Source organism: Euprymna scolopes, chromosome 25 (assembly GCF_053919585.1).
Source record: "Euprymna scolopes isolate OS-2025 chromosome 25, ASM5391958v1, whole genome shotgun sequence".
Taxonomy (NCBI): domain Eukaryota; kingdom Metazoa; phylum Mollusca; class Cephalopoda; order Sepiida; family Sepiolidae; genus Euprymna; species Euprymna scolopes.
The window spans coordinates 63137012-63158122 of NC_136506.1; the positions used below are offsets into that span (position 1 = coordinate 63137012).

The 21111-nt window shown below is 32.9% G+C and overlaps 1 protein-coding gene across 1 annotated transcript in view; it reads left to right on the forward strand.

Moving 5' to 3' along the window:
- The window catches only part of LOC145247399 (adhesion G protein-coupled receptor E5-like), a 54467-nt gene extending 37234 nt beyond the window's left edge, over positions 1-17233 (forward strand). The window contains exons 6-8 of the mRNA XM_080109101.1: positions 3779-3820; positions 5852-5946; positions 15406-17233. Coding sequence (XP_079965227.1) covers positions 3779-3820; positions 5852-5911 — 102 coding nt within the window. The 3' untranslated portion in view covers positions 5912-5946; positions 15406-17233. The remainder of the gene's footprint in view (positions 1-3778; positions 3821-5851; positions 5947-15405) is intronic.
- The last annotated feature ends 3878 nt before the right edge of the window (positions 17234-21111 follow it).

The following is a 21111-nucleotide window of genomic DNA, read 5'->3' on the forward strand; positions in this document are numbered from 1 at the left end:
ATCAGGAAGACAATTCATTTCGCCTTAATTATCGACATTAAAATGTGTAAAAGAAAAATTCCCCAAACTAATTTACTTCAAAAGTATCAATTGTACACTTTTTTGTCAAACGTACGTTTTGCAATACCGATTTAAAATTGCAGTGAATCACTTTTTTTCGAATCTATTCCAAAGGTATCAGTGGTCCGCTTTTGTACAAATCTACTTAAAAAATATTAGCTGTCTGTTATTGCAAAATCTACTTGAAATGTATTAGTGATCTACTTTTTACCAAACTTAATTTTAAATTGACTACTTGCGGCAAATCGTACTCCAAACCTGATTCATTTTCTATCAAACTTATTTCACAGTAACAATGGTATGCATTTTTACCAAGTCAAATACAAACTTATAAGTAGTTCAAATTCTGTTAAATATGTATCCGTGGCCCACTCTTTGCTGAACTACTTCAAATGATTTAGTAGTTGATAAATCTAATTCAAATGATCCACTTTTGGCTATCTGTTCCGACAGATACTGCAAGCAAAGACCATATGTGGGGGCAACTCCACATATAAGACCTTGGTCAATGTAGGGGCAACCCTTCATACCAATTGTTACAATCCAGCTCCCCTACTCCCCGGGGAGTTGGTCCCCATTTCCCCTTCACTCCTCACATTAAAAATCGGCCGTGTGCCTAATTTGCTCGGTGGGGGAGCAAATAAATACCTGATCCACTTTTGGCTAAACATGATTCAAAAGAATATCTTATCACCAATGTTAAACGTAGCCATGGGTTACTTTTTGCTTAACTTAATTCAAAGTACAAGTTGTCCATTTTCTTTCAAATTTTGTTTTCAAAAGTGTCAGTTGTAAATTCTTTGTTCAAGCATCTTCAAAATGACTAGCGGTCAACTTTTTTCTGAACCAATTTCAAAAGTATCATTTGTTTATTCTTTGCCAAAGTAACTATAAATATATCATTGATCTACATTGTGACAACATTATCCAAAAGTGTTAGTGGTCCACTTTTTCGACTCTTCCTGGGAATATATTGATGGTCTACATTTTGACTAACCATTTATTTTATACTAATAAGTCACCACTTATCAAAGAAAAAAGACCACTCGAGGATAAGAGTTAATGAGATTGTCAACTGAATGTAGAACAATACTATGAGAGATTTTATTTTTCACATATTTACCTTAAACAAGACAAATTATTAACGAAACATAAGGGACTACTGAGAATTAAGGGCCATATATACAGTGATACTCTAACTAGGGGGTTGAGCGGCGAAATGTCTCTTCACTTTACACTTAAATCTCTGCATCTTAGTACAGTGGAAGAAACAGAATACAGGGAAGGAATTCCAAAGTCTGGCAGTTTGAAGGAAGAAACTTTCAGAGTAGAAAGCGTTCATGCATTTGTGGGTCTCTAGAGTGAATTAGTGAGATTTTGCTGTTTATCGGGTTAGCCGTTGGGAATTTACATCGAAGAAGTATCCTAGAGTATTATTTCAATTGAGGCAAAAGGAACATTGTGGTGAAAGGAGATAATCTTAGTTTTAAACGTGTTAAAAGTAATAGGCCACTTTTTCTCCATTACACCACTTTTTGCTCCAAGTCAGAAGAGAGGGAGCATCATCAAGATCGTGATGATGTGTACTTTTTGAATTTCTATCATTGATGTGTCATCAGTATAAATGTCGATGAATGGTCTCAGAATATAATTCGAAATATCAGAAAGAAGGTTGGGATCAGGATAGATCTTTGAGGCATGCCAGCGTTGATTACCTGTGCTGTCCATCACATCACTTTTTATAGATCTATCAGAGAGAAAGAGTTTAATGGTTTAGAAATAATTTCCAGGCATTTTGTAAAGAAAACTTTTGTGTGAAAGACAACGTCAAAAGCTATCGCCCCAGAAACGAAGCCCCAACTGATAGATTCACTGATCCTATGCGATATTTCAGTCAGCACATCAACTGCTGATCTTGTACAACAAAATCCATATTGCTTATCACTAAGTAGATAAGATTACTGACATTTTGATTCATTACAGATTCAAAACCCTTACTCATGATTACATAAGACTGATCGGTCTGTACTTAGATGCAGAAGACCAATCTCAAATATTTTTAAATACTGGGCAAACTGAAAAACATTTCCAACGAAATTGAAAGCATATCTCTTTTAAGCAATGATTGAACGTCTTTGTAAATATAAGAGCAAGTTCCGGCAGCATATTTTTCAACACAATAATTTAAATATTGCCAATACCTTGTTCGCATTAAAGTTATTAAATCAAAATTTGCCAACATCCGAGATATATATAGAAATATGAATCCATTTCAAAATTATCTACATTCAAACTTTCTTCAAGATTATGAAGATTCCACATTTTATCAAACATATGGAAAAAAATGTTTATGGCCCATTTTTAATGTACTTCAAAAATATAAGTAGTTCACGTTTATCCACACTAAATTCAAACGTGCCAGTGATTCGCTTAACCCCAAATCTGTGAGCCACATTTTAATATTGACATTTCAGAATATTGACACCAGAAAGTGATACAAAGAAGAAATGAAAAGATCACATCTCCGTATACATTGACTGTATACGCAAGAATAAGGTTGCATCTACAGCAGTTGTTATTTTCCAAAAAATGTTAGAAAAATTATTGCAGGTATGAACAATAATATACTCAAACAAACATAATCAAAAGTTCGTACATTATATTCTGATTTTTTTTTTTTTTATGAATAGTGGATATCTTTTCTAGTTGAATAAAAAAAATAAATAAAAATGATGACGTCATGCTACAGTTCTGTGTATCTCCCTGTCCTGGATGCAATTGAAAACAAAACCTTATACTATGGGCAATATATGGCATTTCATGAGGAATCCAACAGTATTTATTTTATATTTGATCTTTTTACAATAATAGCATAGTACGTGCCTTGTGTTGGGTATTCATAAACAGTAAAAACAATGTTTTAATGTTATCTAATTTATAATTTAAGAATTGAAAATCATAAAAGTTATTAAATGTCAAATATCAATATGGGAGCTGGAAGCAGAAGTAAACGTTGGATGCCCATTCATCTGTAGGCAAGATAAAATCTACTTGCAAAAAAAACGAAAACTAAGTTTAACATTCCATGTTAATCATGGGTGGTGTGGTGCGGTGCGCGTGCAATGAACAAAAACAAAAGCAATCAACATGTTTATTTACTAAAAAGTTATCAAAGAAAGTGACAAAAAAAAGATACATCAAACATAATGTGCAAATATCCGAATCCTACAAACTAGGCAGCAAAAATGGTTAGTGAGATTTGTGAAACTTTTTTTAGTAGCCATAATGAAGAGTGAAGAAAACGGAATCTGAAAATTAAAAACAAAAATAAAACATTGAATTAGAAACGTAATCAAAATCCTGTTATGTTTCATATAAGAAAAGCAAAAGATGTAAGGGTCACTGGTGAAGCTACAGCTTACCAAAGGTAGAGGGAAGCTGAGAGAAATGAAATGCCCTTTTAAAGAACAAAGCAATCAAGAGATCCCCGCAAGCATGAAAATCTAGAAAAATAACATAATCTTTAGATTGAAATTTTATTACAAAGTTTTGTGTTCCATACGTTTTATCAAGCAAATTCGTACCATCAGCGGACTGAATGACCTGACGTCGCGGGCAAAATAGATAATTCCGGCGAGTACAGTTACTATATATGCAGTCATTTTGAAAAAAAAAAAAATCGAATTAAACATTAATTTAAATCTTGTCTTCTTTGCAGGGTGTTTTTATCTTCATCACTTACTGTGTATTTAACAAAAATGTAAGTTTGTTTCGTTTTAATTTCAATTTATCTTCCATCATTATAAAGCCTTATTATTATTATTATTGTTATTATTATTATTATTATTATTATTATTATTATTAATAATAATAATAATAATAATAATAATAATAATAATAATAATAATAGAAAACTGAAACCACAAAATTGTAAGTTAACCACCCTCTTTCAAAAAATGTAGTGTCAATATCGATTAGCACAACACTAAATAGTTGAGAAAGATATGTAGCGAATCGTTATTTCACAAACAAATTCGCTATATATATTCAAAGGGAAGTAACTCAATTTAAATTATTTCTAGTTTTAAAATAGACGCTAAATCTAAAAGAATACACTTTCGTCCATGCAAACAGACAGCGGATTGTTCATTACGTGCTTCCCAAAATCATGTAAATTCTACGAGGACTAATTTTCTTCTTCTCGCGTATGAATACAGTAAACAGGTTAGGTGCATTGCCATTTCGATTAAATATACAGTACACGAGAAAAATCAAATCAGTTTAGTGAGACATCTATCCTCCTAACTCTATCGCGAGATATAAAAATTACGTACCTGAAGATAAGTATGCTGAGATAATTCACGTCAATGGATTTTTATTTACGCAAATAACAATGAATAATTTTCTTTAAATGTTTCTCTTTTATCGAGACATATGGATTTATACGTAGCCGCCGTCATCAAAACATTTCTAAGATTAAAATAAATAATGGATTTTTATTTATGAAAATAGCAATGAATGATTTTCTTTAAATCATTCTCTTTTATCCAGACATATGGATTTATACGTAGCCGCCGTCATCAAAACATTTCTAAGCTTAAAATAAATAATGGATTTTAATTTCATATTAATGAACATCAACCTTCCTAATTGTGTAATGGATTACCAGGCAAAATAGAGTTAATACTCCACACCACTAAACTATGTTAAATAAACTATTTTTAATATATATAAATGCTGTGTTCGAGTTGATTGCTATTGTTGGTGTTGTTTTCGAGTGTTGCATTTTACTTTTTTAATTATAAAATAGTCTATCATATTTAAATGAAAATTTAAATGTCATCGATAATATTCACCTTTATAGATTGATGAGAGAAAGCACTAACCAGACCCCCACTGGACGAGTGTGAAGAGACTGGGACATTGGGGAGGCTTTATTGTCACCCAAATTCCAGTGAAGGTCGATAATCAATGGTAAACGGCCGCGGCAATGACATAAATTCAATTTGAAATGTTATCGAAAGAGGTGGAGAGTACTGGAAATCTGGGGAAATTTGTCACCCGGACTCCAGGGAACACCACCGGTTGTTGTCAGTGAACAATTTCTGATGATGGCTTATGAGAGAACTATTGGTGAAGACAAATAATAAAATCATTTGTCAGAAAGTGTGTACAATCAAACTCTAAAGACAATACTAATCAACTCATTATAATAGAGATTATTTGAGTGAATGTTTGTAGCACAAACTATGAAATAGTATTTACTAGAATCGGTTATATGCCTCAAGAGACAACGGATAACACCTGTAAGGGTAGCTGCGCGAGTAATTGTGAAGCAAGGATTGCGCAATCTCCAACCACACTCCTCCAGAACAGGCACTGCTTGAGTCTAGTGGCAAGGAGAAATGCTAGACAATTGGAAACAATGCCGAAATAAACGAGGAACACATACAGCCCATTTTGGTACTGGCCAGACTCAACGTTGCTTAACTTCGGTGATCTAACGATATGATTAATTACTAGACTCATGGAGTAGCTAAATAACCATAATTATCTTTATTATAATGTGTGTATGGTATAACCAAACGCACGATATAAAAGAGATATAAAATTGCACCAGTGATTATAACAATATTTCCATTTTTTTTTACTAATATATGTTCCATAGTGTGTGAGAGTAATAGATATATGAACATTTGAAGGAAAAAGATATAACATGTGTGTAAATGTATGTGTGCGTGCGTGTGCATTTATTTTTTTGACAATTTATAGCATCCATTCGATTTTACAGATTCGGAAACTTGCTCCTAAGAAAGAGGAACCTGAGAAAACGATTTCGACGAAACTATAAGCATTTCTAATTGGGAGACAATCAAAGACACTGCGGTATGTATACATAGACATGTCTTAGAAAAAGGGTTCCTTTAATTCACTAAATCGCACATTGATAACAAATTGACCAATCTGAGAGAGCGCTATGTGCCATAGAACCTATGCCATATGCCGTGTACAAATTGTATAGACTTTTAATATTATTAGAACACACCATGTTTTATTAAAGAAAACCGCGGCACAAAAAAAAAAAAAAAAAAAAAAACATACACACATTTAGAAACATTAGTAGACACATAATAGTTAGCTGTTTGTTTTGGATTGTTTACAATTCATTGGAAACATAAACGTGCAACGCATTTTATACTGACAAGCAAGCATAAAATTTACACATATAAGTTAATATGAATACAGCACTTTCAAATATCCTAATTGCAAACAAATATATATATATATATATATATATATATATATATATATATATATATATATATATATATATATATATATATATATACTATAATAATTAAATACCTACAGACACTAGTGTTTCGTCTTTTCGGGAATCATCAATGCAGGGTGTCACGATTAACGCCAGTCGATAGATTCGAACCTTGCAACAAAGTCTTCTCTGACTCCATTAGAAAGGACCAAATCCATTCGGCCACCGTTAACTGCGAAAAATGGAGTTGAAATTTAAACTTTTATTTTTAAATGTTTTTAACGTCTGTCAGAATTATCTAATGCGAGCTAATGTGACCGACTTTTTATTTCAACTGTAAAGTGTTCAACGATAAGAAACGAGAATATATATATATATATATATATATATATATATATATATATATATATAAAATAAACTCGTAAGAAACCAGTTCAAATAACAAGATCTGCCGCTATCAATAAAATTGAACCAATCTACAGACACTAATATTTCGTCTTCAAGTTATTTTTCTTCCCATCCTCCATCTGATATATTTACTAATCCAATACACCACTCGAGCAGCCCCTCCATCTACAATCATATAACTAGTAATAATAATAATAATAATAATAATAATAATAATAATAATAATGAGAATAATAATAATATTTCTCCTAACAGCCATCCTAACACTAACAACACTCATTATCCCCTCCAAAATAGTCCTCATACAGACATTGTCCCACCATTTGTTGAACACTATGAACAAAATTCAAACCATTTAACTAATACAAATCAGCAAATTAATATTAATACCAGACCTCGAGCTTTTAATAAAGTACATACATATATCGGCGCTACTTCAACATTAATTAAGAAAAGAATATCAAACCACATTTCTTCTTTTAACAACCATAATTCTAATAATAACCATGGAACTTCTCTAACCACTTTAATTAAAAAACTTAACTCTAACAATACCCCCTTCTCAATCAAATGGACTATCATAAAAAAAGTTAAGTCTTATACTCCAGGCTCTAAGTCATGTCGCCTTTGCACAACCGAAACTATAACTATAATTACTTCCCCTCAAAGTAACAATATAATAAATTCTAAAAATGAACTGATCGCTTTCTGTAAACATAAGTCCAAATTTAATTATGGCAATTTTGAAATTATATAGTTATTACTTTTACCTTTTATATAGATATAAAAAAAATTTCTTTAACTTTATCGTTTTTCTACATACTTCTTAATACCTTATAATTTAATAATCCTTTATTTTAATTCTTTATCTCTTCTTTGCATGGCCGGTTTTTTATCTGCATTTGCTGCTTTATTCTTTAAACGTTCTTATCTATTTAATATATCAATCTACCCACACTTTCAAATCTTGTATGTATATTTACTTATATTTTACTATATACTTTTACTTACTTTTTTTCTTACTTTTTCCTGAATTTGCAGATACCGGCCATCCTCTCCCCTTAAATAATTTTTATTTTTTATTTTATATTTTATATTTTATTTATTTATTGTTTATTTATTATTTATTTTCTATTTACTTATTAATTAATTTATTTATTTTCCATTTAGTAACTTCTAACAACTCTTGCTAACTTTTTTTAAAGTGATGACCTGTACATTTCAGTTGACCTATATTATTGTGCCCTATATATTTTTTGCGCCTTTTACATTTCCTGTCTGGGTCATTTTGACATTTGTTTCTCTATTTTATATTTAACTCTCTCACCATTTGTTTCTTCTCTTTTTCTTCCCTGATCTCTTTTATTTATATTTATATCTCGGCAGTAGAGTGAAAAGCATATCTTATTTTTCTTTTATTAATATTATTGGAATTTTTTCATTTTTTCCTTGTATACATTTTTTGAATTTTTCCATGGATTTCTGCCTTTGGATTATTATGTACCATCTTCTTCCAATTACGGGATTTCCTTGGATTTTACTTATGCAAATGGAAATTCAATTAACTTTCTTGAAGTTATATATTTGGATTTTACCGTCACTGGATTATTTATCTTCCACCAGACTATCCATTCATGTGTAATCACCTTTTTCTTAACTATATTCCCTCTGCTTCACTTTTTTTGTTTTCAAGTAAGATCTTTGACTTACTTGTTGTTTCATCAAATACTTTTGCATGCAAAATCCGATCCCGCATTTTGCTAATTCCTACCCTCTGATGAGAAGGAAAGTATTTCTTCGAAACTCCGCGGATTAAGGACTATCCACTTATCTAGTGTGTCCTTTTCAGATTAAATATGTTTTTAACTCATTTCAAAGTGTTTTTAACATGTTTTATTAACTGTTTACTCGTGTAAAAATATTATTTGTTTACGTCCAAAATAAAAAATGGGCAGTTTCTAAAAAAAACATCCGATCTTCAAGGTGAAGACGCTAAACTCAATATCGTTTTAAAAAAATCAACAACAACAAAAAACTACGTAAATATATATAAACGATAAAAACTAAACAGTAAATTATGGCATCATAGCGTAATGGATAAGACGCTGGACTGATAATACATAAGGTCCTGGGTTCGAGTCCTAATAACAGTCAAGCGACGCTGATGAGGGGTAGGGCCCCGAAACATGCATGTACGTAGATTACTGTTTTATAAATAAATAAAAAATATTGTTTGTTTACGTCCAAAATAAAAAATGGACAGTTTCTAAAAAAATATCCGATCTTCAAGGTGAAGACGCTAATCGTAATATCGTTTAAAAATCAACAACAAAAACTACGTAAATATATATATATATATATATATATATATATATATATATATATATATAACTAAAAAGAAGAAATTATATATATATATAATAATTTTAAATATATTAATCTATATATATAAAAGGCAAAACGGCCGCGCACGTTTTTGTATGTCCGTGAAAGGCTTTTCTTGCGGGGCTTCTCGACGAGGTTACATTTATTTAGAACTTTCCTTATACTCCCTAGATTATATTATCTATGATTCGGAAATGGGCGTGGTCTCTACATTTATTTGGATCGACTTTTAAAAATTTCACTCTATTCCGTCCTTTTGCGTGTTTATTCGTCTTTTTCATATAAATAAAATGAAACTCATCAAAGCAAAGCCGCCAGCGACCTTCTTGGCCGGGACGTCCAAAAAGGCAATTAGCTTTGATCAATATGGGGGAAACCCTTCCTATCAGACAATTGCTATTCATTTGAGACTTCCTCATTTTTCGGAGGAGCTGGTTTTCTCCAACATCGTGGGGAAACAAATAAATAAAACGGCAGAAAGCGGAAAGCTTAACTGGCCTTCAGCCAACGTTCATTTTTGCGTTTGTGTGATTCTTAACTTATTTGTGCAAGTCAACTTTTGATTAAGATCGCTAAATTTGAACGCTTTTTAATTCCTGTCGCGTCATAGTGTAGCGGTAAAATGTCAGGTTTTCTTTCACTTTCTTTTCTGCCTTCGCGTCACGGATTCGAGCCTGCCTGCCTACAACCACTTTTTTTTCGTTTTCTCACACACGTACAAACACCCGGGCAATGCCGGACACGCCCATTACTAAAGAATAAGTGAGAAAGCCCTCTTTATGCCATAATAAAGTTTAACAGCTCTTTGTATCTGAAAGTCTGCTTTTATCTTTTTATTTCTATACCTGGTGTTGCTTATTTATGTATCTTAATGTAGACTCGATTGTCAATTGTTTTTTAACATAAATTTGATCCACCCAGCTTTTTATTCCTACACCCAGTGTCGGGATATTTACATTTTCATACACTTATATACTTATGAGTTCGATCATAAGTTTGATCAACCCTACTTTCCCTTTGGAATCATATCTACAAGATTTTTCTTGAATTTCACGATATTATTTTTTAGAGATAAGACATCATCTTTCTTATGCTCCAATTTTTTATCTAGATATACATATCTACTCTGACAAGAAGAAGACTTTATTAGCTCTTGAAATTGTCCTGTCGATCTTCCTATTTGGCAATTTTGCAAGGGTTTTACGTTCAACTCACAATAACTTTCAGGACTTTACAAGAATTTTACAAAGATTTTACTCTCAACTCACTTTAACCTTTTAGATTTTAAAACAGTCGCCATTTTTATCTCTACAGTATCGCATTCCAAGGATCTTACTTGTATTTTTACAATATTTTGAACATTTTAAGAACTTTACTGTGAATTTCTTAAAGTTTGGATTTTCCTCCACCATCTGTATTTTTGTTTTAAATATTTTTCTGTACTTTTTATTATACATATATTTTTTCCTTATTATCTGTATTTCTATATCCCTGATTTGCTTTTTCTATCGTTATTCATACTTTTTAAACTTTTTCTCTTTCTTCCCCCATTTCCTTCTTTCTTTTTGTAATAATCCCATTATTTATTAGTGAGTTTTTACTGTTACTTACTTATATTTATTTATTTTATTTTTTCATTTTTTGTTTTCACTTTACTATTCAAATATGCTTAATTCCTTCTTTCTAGTTATATTTTAATGTTTTTATTTTTGTATTTTATATCTTCTTTAATGTATACTTCCTTCATTTCCAATCTAAATGTTTTTAAGCCATATTTTACTTATCTTTTATATTTTGTAGAATGCTAGCTCTTCTCTTCTCATGAGAAGCATTTAGCTGTTGCTATGCAGCTTCTGTGTGCTGCTTTGCCTCGAATAATTTTTTGTATTTAGCTGTTTTTCGTCGAACCCCGAAAGTGATTAAAAAATACTAACATCGGATATTTTTAGATAAAATTATGTCGATTATCACACTGACAATAAAATAAACAGGGCATTACTTCCAGGTGGCCGCAAAAAGAAAGATATGCCACCTGTGTAAATGAAACAATGGTTAAAACAAAAACAAAGCAGCCAGCAAGTACATCAGCCTGCTAAATAAACAATATGCAATTAGAGAGAGATGTGGCTATAGGAAGTTGCGTCAATGAGATGACAAAAAAAAAAAAAAGAAAGATGTGACTACATTAGGTAGCATAGACGACATTCCGAAAGAAGTGTGTCAGTTTGAGAGTGTTGTAGTGGGCTAAAGACAGCAGCAGCAATAAATCAAATTGGTCTTTTGAAGGCAATCCACAAACTACCAAAACATCGATTTCTTTTCCACACATTGCTGCCTGCTTTATCCGTCTTACAGTAGCTCTCCTCCCCAGCTCCTGCCTGGACTCCTGCCCTGACTCTTATACTTCCAGCTCTTGTTCCACCTCTGACTTTTGCATTTTCCTGTAACTCCGACTCCAATTCACTCCGGCAGCTTCCAGCTCCCTCTCCAGCGCCTAATACTCCAGCAACTTTCAGCTGCTCCTTCCAGCAACACATGTTCCAGATCCATCTTACACCTGCCTATGGCCTTCGGTTCTCTGTTTGAGTGCCTAGCAGCATCCGGCACCCTGTTCCAATGCCTGTCAACGTCTGGTCCTCTGTTCTAGTCACCACTAATGCCCAGCTCTATGGTTCCAGCTTTTCCTGCAACTTCTGTTCCTCCACATCGATTTCCATGTGACATCACTCCATTGCTGTTCAGAATCTAGCTTCCTCATCTCCAGCTTTTCCAATTATGCAGCATCTCACATCCCATCTCTACTACTGTCCAGGTCAATATTTTCAGTCCTTTTTGATTCCAGAAACTTCTTCAATCAACATTTCTTTAGTTATTCTACATGTTCCTCTTGTATTTATGTTGGAATAAATACACATTTCATTTATAACTGTTCATCTGTGTTTGTCCTCTTTTCTTTCACATTTGTCGTTATTTTTTTTTTTTTGTTTTTTTGTTTTTTTTGCCTGTGTCTACTTTCTTAATTATGTGGTCGATTGCTACCCAACTGATTCAACCCACTGTAACTAGAATATTTCGATAGCAAAAAGTGTATCCCGTCAATTCCTGTTTGCATTAAAATCTAACTCATTTTATATTTAGTTACATTTATATTTCGAAACATTTAGAGAATCGTGGAAATCTGAAGACAAGCAATATCCTCTTCAAACTTTCACGCGATAATTATCTGAAACTAAGAATAAAATGGAGGGGAGACAGCGTTGATGAAATGGATATCGGCACAGACTGACAACTTGGCATTCCATGTTCAAATGCTGTCGGTTCCATTGCACCACGTTTATTAGAGATGTTGATAACCTTCATATGCCCTTTCTTGTTCTAATTAGAATTGATGAAACAAATGTAACCCTAACCCTAACCCGAATCATCCAAAAGTTATAACACGCATACAAATTACATTCTTTGAATTCTCCTTTTTTACTTTTTCTTTTCTGTGGCACGGGTCTTTTTCACACTAACAAGTTGTTTCTGATAATAGAATATATACCCCCAATTACACATATATTATTAACAGTAAGTAATTATATCTAAACACAAACACTGGAAGAAAGGTAATATTTGATATAAATAAAAAAATATAGAAAAATACATGGCCGTCATTAAACATATCTAACTGTAACAATACGAAAGATAGAAGGTAATGGTACATGCACGATGGCCGAATGAAGCAAGTAAAAATCAAGTTATAGTTTAAAGGACCATTAAAAGTCAACTTCACACTCAGATATCCTCATTGGTTCTGTTAGTTCTTTATGAACAAAAGTGCTTCGGGTGAAATAGCCTTTCTCTGAAAGGAAGTGATAATGATTGGAGGATGTTCTGATACTTTAAAAAGGTGTGGTTTTTTTTATTACCAAACAAAGCATTTTAAAATAAGTTTTATTTACAAATCTTTTTATAAGTTTTATTGAAAGACAAATGGTATATATTTGTCTGCTGACAAGACTAGTTTTACTATTTGAAAGGGATGATTTCTATTTAATAAAAATTTTATTTACAAAAAGCTTTTTTTTAATTAAAAACGTTTGTATAAATGTCATGGGCACATTTTGTTATACTATAATAAAACGTTCTTGTAAATAAAACTATTTTGTTTAATTATGCATATTTTTAATTTTGCGTCAAACTTGCTAGCAAACGAACACATAAACTTATTTGAAAATTAAAACTAAGAAAGAAGAAATCCTCCTAGATTGAGACAATTTAATTTTTTTTTTCCTAATCCAGACTTTTGGGTGAGCTACATTAACATCTGATTTTATTAGCATGTAAATAAATATCAAATATGACCCCCCTCATATACACACACTTTCTTGAAATAATTTTTTGTCTACATCATTAAAAGTCGACCCTGCGTCTTACTTGACTCCTGTGTGGAGACAAGCAAACAATAAATTATTTTTTATGAAAATCATTTGTAAAATCATTTGTAAACAAAATTATGTATTTTTACATGATTTTTGGTTTTTATTAGTTTCTTTTTATTATTCTGTAAAAGTTTCATTATTCTGTAAAGTGTATCAAATTTAAAATACAAAGAGATCACAAAATATAATATAAATAATATTATAATATTACTATAAATATAATATAAATAATATTATATTACTATAATATAATATAATATAATAAATAAAATGAACTCATTTTTTCCCGTCGGATTTTGACATTAATAGGATTAAAAATCAAGATATTTCATGCAAATATAATATGCACAAGCGGCAGAACAATATCTGAGGTGTGTTATAGGCTTATTATTTCTCAAATTCCTCGATAATCTTAGATTTCTATACTTTTTCTGCTGAGAAGTCACGACCAAAATCGGTTAAGATCAATGGAAGTGGTAAAATATTTTCTCTCTAATAAATTCCTCCTCCCCCTGCCACCACTTAACACCGTTTGGGGATCGTTCACAAGGAACAGTTGAGAAGAGAACACCGGTTTGGCTTCATAGTTCTTTCATGTGAAGTTATTTAAAATCACTAAACTAAGCTGCAGTGCTCTGTGGCGTAGTGGTTAGCATGCTGGACAATTCACATTATATTTTCACGTTCGCGCCGACCTACCGTAGTCGGTTTTTTTTTTTTTTTTTTTCCTAAACAACTGGAATGGACTTTTCTTGGTGGCCGAACTGTTAACGTTGCAGATGTTTTTTTTGTTTTTTTTTTCACACTTTATTTTCCTACTTTTACTCATGACTCCGGGTTTGATCCTTCACACTTACCTACCATAACATTTTTTAAAACTCCCCCCCTGTCCCGGAAACAAACACTTGGGCCATGCCGGGTACCCCCGCTAGTAATATAATATAATAATATTAATATACAAAGAGATCACCAATTTATAAAGGGGTTATGGATGACATTTAAATATTCACTCAAACATCATAGAATTCTTTATAATTAAAAAAATAAAATGCAACACCCAAGAACAGCACCAACAAATAGTAATCAACTCAAACTACCTTGTTCCCATGAAAAAATTATTTTTATTTACAACGGTAATTATTGGATATAGAGGTGGAGTATAGACTCCCTTTTTGGTCACCCAGACCATTATGAACTGTACTGACATGCAGAAGTTCAAGTGTAATGTGAACGGACATCTTGCTGCTTGTCTTCATAATGTCTTTGCAACATGTCCCCGATAGTCGCCCCCTACATCAAAATGACACTGTGCCTTGTTTGGGGTGAAAATTTAAAACAAAAAAAAACAAAAATTATGAAGTAGTAAGTAATGTGTAATTAAAGTTTATATTTTTTAGAGAATGTCCAGAAATATTGAGTAAATATTCAGTGAAGACAGTTTTAAATAAATCCTATGTTAGAATAGAAGAGAAAATTGTTTGTGATTACTTGGTAAGGCAACAATTTCTTATAAGGATCGTCATCCATGTGTGTTAATTCCAGGGTATGCAAAATTCATGGTAAAACTTTTTTTACATCTTACAAATGGAGCTAGGAGCAAAGAAAGAAAGTTGCTAATTGATTTATTTTTCTTGTAAAATCTTGCATTAACAATAAAATAGAAAAAACTAAGATCACACAAAGTCAAAACGTTGGCCATTTTTTTTTCAAACAATCTCATACCTTGTGCTCTTTTCTGTTGTCGTTTTTTTATGAATACTGACATCTTAACTTCTACTAATACTCAAATAGACTTAACTTAGACGAATAACTCACATGTTCACTGATTTTTTTTCTTTTCTTTTTTTTTTTCAGAAATGTGGGAATTTCAGAGGAAACAATCATCAGAAATAGTATCTATGGTATTCCCCTGAAGAACACAGAATTTTTTTTTATTGTCAACGGACTAAAGTTTTGTTCTGTATTATATTAACCGAAAAGCAATTTTAAATTAGAAATAAGATTCATAATTTCATATTCATTAAAGATTAACTATTAATAGCTTTAACACATATGCAAAGAGCAAAGAAATGTTTTTGAAGAATATCCCAAGTGTATGCTACATGTAACGAAACCCTGCTCTCCCTAGTTGTGTCCCCTTTCTAGATATCTCTCTTACAAAAGAAGAGGATTACTTATTGTAAGATGGCCTCTCAATAAAGTTGCTATTATACTCAGATCTTTGTTGTCCATATTTCTATAATAACACATGAATAGTTGAAACGATGTTTACAGAATTCATACGATCCCTGAAAAATGACAAATCATCAAATAACGTGCAAGCAGTATACTTTTCAGTTTTAACTACTGCATATGTTTTTCTTCTACCCGTTCACTCCCACGTGGATAGATCAATGACATGCCCTTGCCTCATGACCCCTGCTGCCCTGCCTATTTCTTTACAGTCTATTTTTTTAGTTGCTGTCACTGAATGTGAGCGATAATTAAGTGATTCTTGCCCAAACTTTTTTTTTTTTTTTTTTGCATTAATTAATTTCCGAAACAGAACACGCTTATCTCACAATGATAGGAAAATATGGCTACTACAACTCATACTACTTCCTTGATCAGCGATATGTCCGGCTTATAAATCAGGGGCCCTGAATAACTTATATTTAGTGGGAATAAGGCAGACTCCTGGAAAATTTTTCATAAACGATGGTTCAACTATTCATCATTGACAAGACTGGAGCGTAAACCATAAGAAATTTTGGTTGCTATTTTTGAGAACTGCCTCAGTGATGACTCCATGAAAATATATCAGAGCATACAGTTTGACAGCCTATAGACTGAGTGCACTGTACAGGACATAGTACAAGAGGTGGAAGAATATGCCGTCGGAATTCTCAACAAAATATCAGAGAAAACAGGGAGAAGGAGAAACTTTGCACATGTTCTACAATGACCTAAAGATTTTGTCAAAGACTTCTGCACTCGATGGAGTGACTCACTTCTGCAGGACCAGATTGTAGAAGGTGTCCATGACCTAAGCAGGACTTGCTAAAAATACAGAATCTCACTCTACAGAAAAGCAGCTGAAATGGCCTCAATTCACAGTCAGGGAATGGGACTAGATACAGCCCATGTGATGAGGGTCCATGAAATTAGTCAAGTGAAGAAACCAATCTCCAAAAGAAAATGCCTATTTTTTGGGTACGCAAAATTGCCAAAACGCAGCAGATGCTCAGTCTATGGTAAATTGTGCTATTCATGCAATGAGAAGGGATACTTTGAGTCCAAATATCTCGACAAAAACAGAATGACACGAAAACAGAAACACAACATCCAAATGAATGAAAAGAAGAAGTGTGTGGCACCTCCACCACGAGTATATCAACTAGACGCATCATCATCATCATCAGAGGAGGAGGAGGAGGAGGACGACGATGACGACGACAATGAAAAATACACTCACTGTGTGAATGCGATAAAATCTCCAAAGACAAAACAGGCAAAAGAGCTTAAATGCCTTATGCATCGGAACAAAATAGAAGTTGTTTTCCAGATTGATGCAGGGGCATCTATTAATACTCTTCCTAAAAAGTTTGCTAAGTGGATGAAACCCTATAAAGAGGGTTTACTCAATGTGGAACAAATTCTTGATGAAACCACCAGGTGTATGCCAAAGAAAAATTGAAAAAAAAACACACAACAAACCTATTCAATAGAATTTGTAATATTCCAAGATGAAAATGACTGTCAGTCACTACTAGGTCTGTAGGCGAGCATACAAATGGGCCTTGTGGAAATAAAACAAGAACTTTCACCGCATTGCAGCAGTCAACATAGAGAAAAAACTATAAAGAGGTGTTTGATGATTAACTTGACAAACTGCCAGGTGTTGCCACTCTCCAGCTCAAGGCCGATGAAATACCAGTTTCAATGCCCTGAACTGAAAATGGAGTTAAGTCGACTGACCAAATTAGGAGTAATTAAACCAGTGGCATTTGCAAGTAGATCCCTATCAGATACTGAACAAAAATATGCACAAATTGAGAAGGAGATGTGGCAGTTGTATATGGCCTAAAAAAAAAAAGAGAAGTAGTAGTCTTCACTGACCACAAACTCCTTGTCTCAATCAGCAAAAAGCCCCTACGAAAGGCACCAAAACGGCTACAGAACCTCCTGTTACGTGCCCAGTAATACAACTACACACTCCAATACCAGTCAGGAAAAGATATATCATTGGCAGATACGCTATCAGAAGCACCAACAAAAAAGTCAGGGTTGGAAGAAGTAACGTCAGTGAATAATCTGACAATGCAACCGATACAAGAACACAGGCTTGCAGAGATTTGCCACAAGACAGTTGAGGACTCCAACATGAGATCACTAGAAGTAATGGCAGACAGCAATTTCTTTGAAATTGACAAACTGGATGCACCCACATCACAAGCAATAATTGAATGCATGAAGGCGTATTACACAGAATTTCATGAACACTGACCTTCGACAATGATCCTCAAACTTCATCATACATGTTCACAAAATTTGCAAGGAAATGGCTGTTCAAACACGAAACAATATCACCAGCCAACAGCTAAGCAAAATGGTGTTGCAATTGCAGCAGTAAAAATCATCAAACGCCTCTTCAACAAATGTAAAGCATTGAGAGAAGGTTCATTCTTAGGGATGTTGACTGAAGGACTAAGCATCAGCCCCACACAAAAACTCTTTAGTGGAAGGGCAAGGTTGTCAAATTAAAACTTAATCCCCTATACCTACACTCAATTGATGAAGCTTAGAGAAAACAGGAGAGGAGGCTCAGACACTATGAAATGGGAAAAGAGCCGAAATGAGAATGTTTGAGTTCAGCCACTCAACCCCTACACAAGAGAGTGGAGGGAAGCAGCTGTCTTAAAACGAATGACTGGAAAGTCCTATGAAATAGAGACAAGAGATGGACAACTACACTGCCGAAACAAGCGATTCCTGTGCAAAGCCTCAGAGTCCAAACACTCGTTCCCAGGATGCCATCAACCCACACACACATCTGACTCTCAAATACAGCCTGACAAACCCATACCACAAAGAGAGGCCTGTGCAGGAAAACGAGTCAACTGAAGAAAGCCTTCATGAAAGGAACAACAGTCAACAGCTGACTACGAATTTAGGATGTATTATTTAAAAACCTGCAATGAATGAACATTCCACTCTTCCCTTTATTACTATTTCACCTACCACTTTTACCTAAGAAGAAAACAAAATGAATCAACACCCTCCCTAATGAGGGGAGATGTTACATGTAACCAAACCCTGACTACTGCTCTCCCTAGTTATGTCCCCTTTCTAGATAACTCTCCTACAAAAGAAGAGAATTACTTATTGTAAGATGGCTGCTCCAGAAAGTTGCTTTTACACTCAGCTCTGTGTTGTCCACATTTCTATAATGACACATGACTGTAAGTGCATTTGCTTTGAAGCATTATTTTTGGTCATGCAAACTACATAGTAAATAACTTGTCTTTTGATCTGTTGTGATATTTTTGTGCAAGTTGATTGGAGCTTGTTATTTTGCCACACATACTTTTTGTGCTTTTGAAGAATATCCAGAAATTTGCATTCATGACATGAGCAGCTCCAGCTTTCCTGAGAAAACCGAATCAAATCTCAATACTTTTATACAATAAAAACCAAACTAAACCGATTATGTAAACTAAAACTTAATATTAGGTTGATTAAAGTTAATTTAGAGCAAGGTCAAGGTTAGTTATGGGTTATGTTAGAGTTAGGGTAAATATAAAATAGTATCCCTGTAAATGGTCACAAATAGTAGCCCTTTACGTCCAAGTGACATAGTGCCTTGTTTGGAGTAAAAAAAAAATCAATTCAACAATTCAGTTCCTATCGTCACTTTTACTTAGATATACACAGGCATTTTTTTATGTCAAATGCTCGCTAATTTCAGAAATTAAAAAAAAAAATTTTTTTTTAATTAAATTAACCCTTCCCCATTTAAATAAAAAGCAGAAAAAATCAAATTAGGATGATTAAAATATGCACCAATGCACCAGTTGCACCAATGTTCCCATTCGAAAATTGTAAAACTATTCCAATGTCGATTTACTGCCAACTTAGCTCATTTTACGTTATATTTATCATAGCTATATTATAGATGATAATTTATTATAGGCATATTATAGATGAACCCCATCTTAAAATCTAATGTATTTATTCATTTTTTTTTTTACGAGTGTTTTTAAGACTGTTTACATGTAATCTGTAATCACAAAAAACAAACAAAAAAAAACAATTTAAATTTCTGAAAGGTTAAAATACGCCAAATGTGATAGTAAAGATTTACCTTGAATTTCTTTCAAGCAGTTTAAATTCTATTCGAATCACATAAATTACCAGAACTGAATTCCTTTTCTATTTTTTTTTTTAGAAGTGATCCTCAAATACTTAATTTTTAAAAGTTAAATTGCTATTTTAGATACACTCAGGCATTCAGGCAACACTGTGGCACAAGCGTTGTTAGTATTAATTATATAAAATTAAGTGTCCCAGATTTCCTACTTCAGAGCAAAATAATATCAAATATAAAAAAAGAATAAATAAAAATCGATATTTCATACTGCCTAGTTCTGTTCTTTCGTAGAAAATTTGGTGCATGTTATTATGTACAACATTTTTTATTTTATAGTTTTCTTCTTTGCAGATAAACTTATCCAACGGAGAATATTTTTTTCAGCAGTAAATGTAAATCCAAGAAAGCAAATTTCGAATTAAAACGAATGCATTTCTCTTTCATTGATAATACCTAACTGTTAAAAAATACTCAATTTTTTTCCGATAGCATCTGTCATGCTCACAAAGCCCTATTCCCTATATATATAAAATGAACTTATTTTTTCCCCTCTGATTTTGACCTTAATAGGATTGAAAATCAAGACATTTCATGCAAATGTACAAACTGCAGCACATTTTCTGAGGTGTGTTATAGGCCTATTACCTTTACACTTCCTCGATAATCGTGGATTCCTATATTTTTTCTGGTGAGAGTTCACGGCCACAATCGGTTAGAATCCATAGAAGTTGTAAAATTTTTTCTCTCTAATAAATTCCTCCTATCCCCGCTACCACCTACACCGTTGCAGATCCGTTCACAAGGGACAGTACGAAGAAACACCGGTTTGGGTTCGTAGTTGCTTAAAAAAAATCGGAATGACATTTTAACGTTCCTTTTCGTTCTATATTTTCTACTGGGTGAAACGTACCATTGGATTTAAGCGAATTGAAGGTTTAGTATGCCATTTTTTATTTTGTTTTATTTCGTTTTGTAGTTGACTAAAAAAACTCGAAGGGAATTTCGTTTTATTTTGTTTTGCAGTTGATTAAAAAAACTGGAATGGACTGGGTGAAACGCACCATTGGATGCCATTTTTTTTCGCTTTCCGCTGTTTTTTGTTTTCGTTTTTCAGAACACGTCCATCATCTTTTTCCCTGATTTATGCTTTCTGTTTTTCCGATTTCTTTTTTAAAGAAGTTTTACGTTTGTTCGCTGTTTTTTTTTGTTTG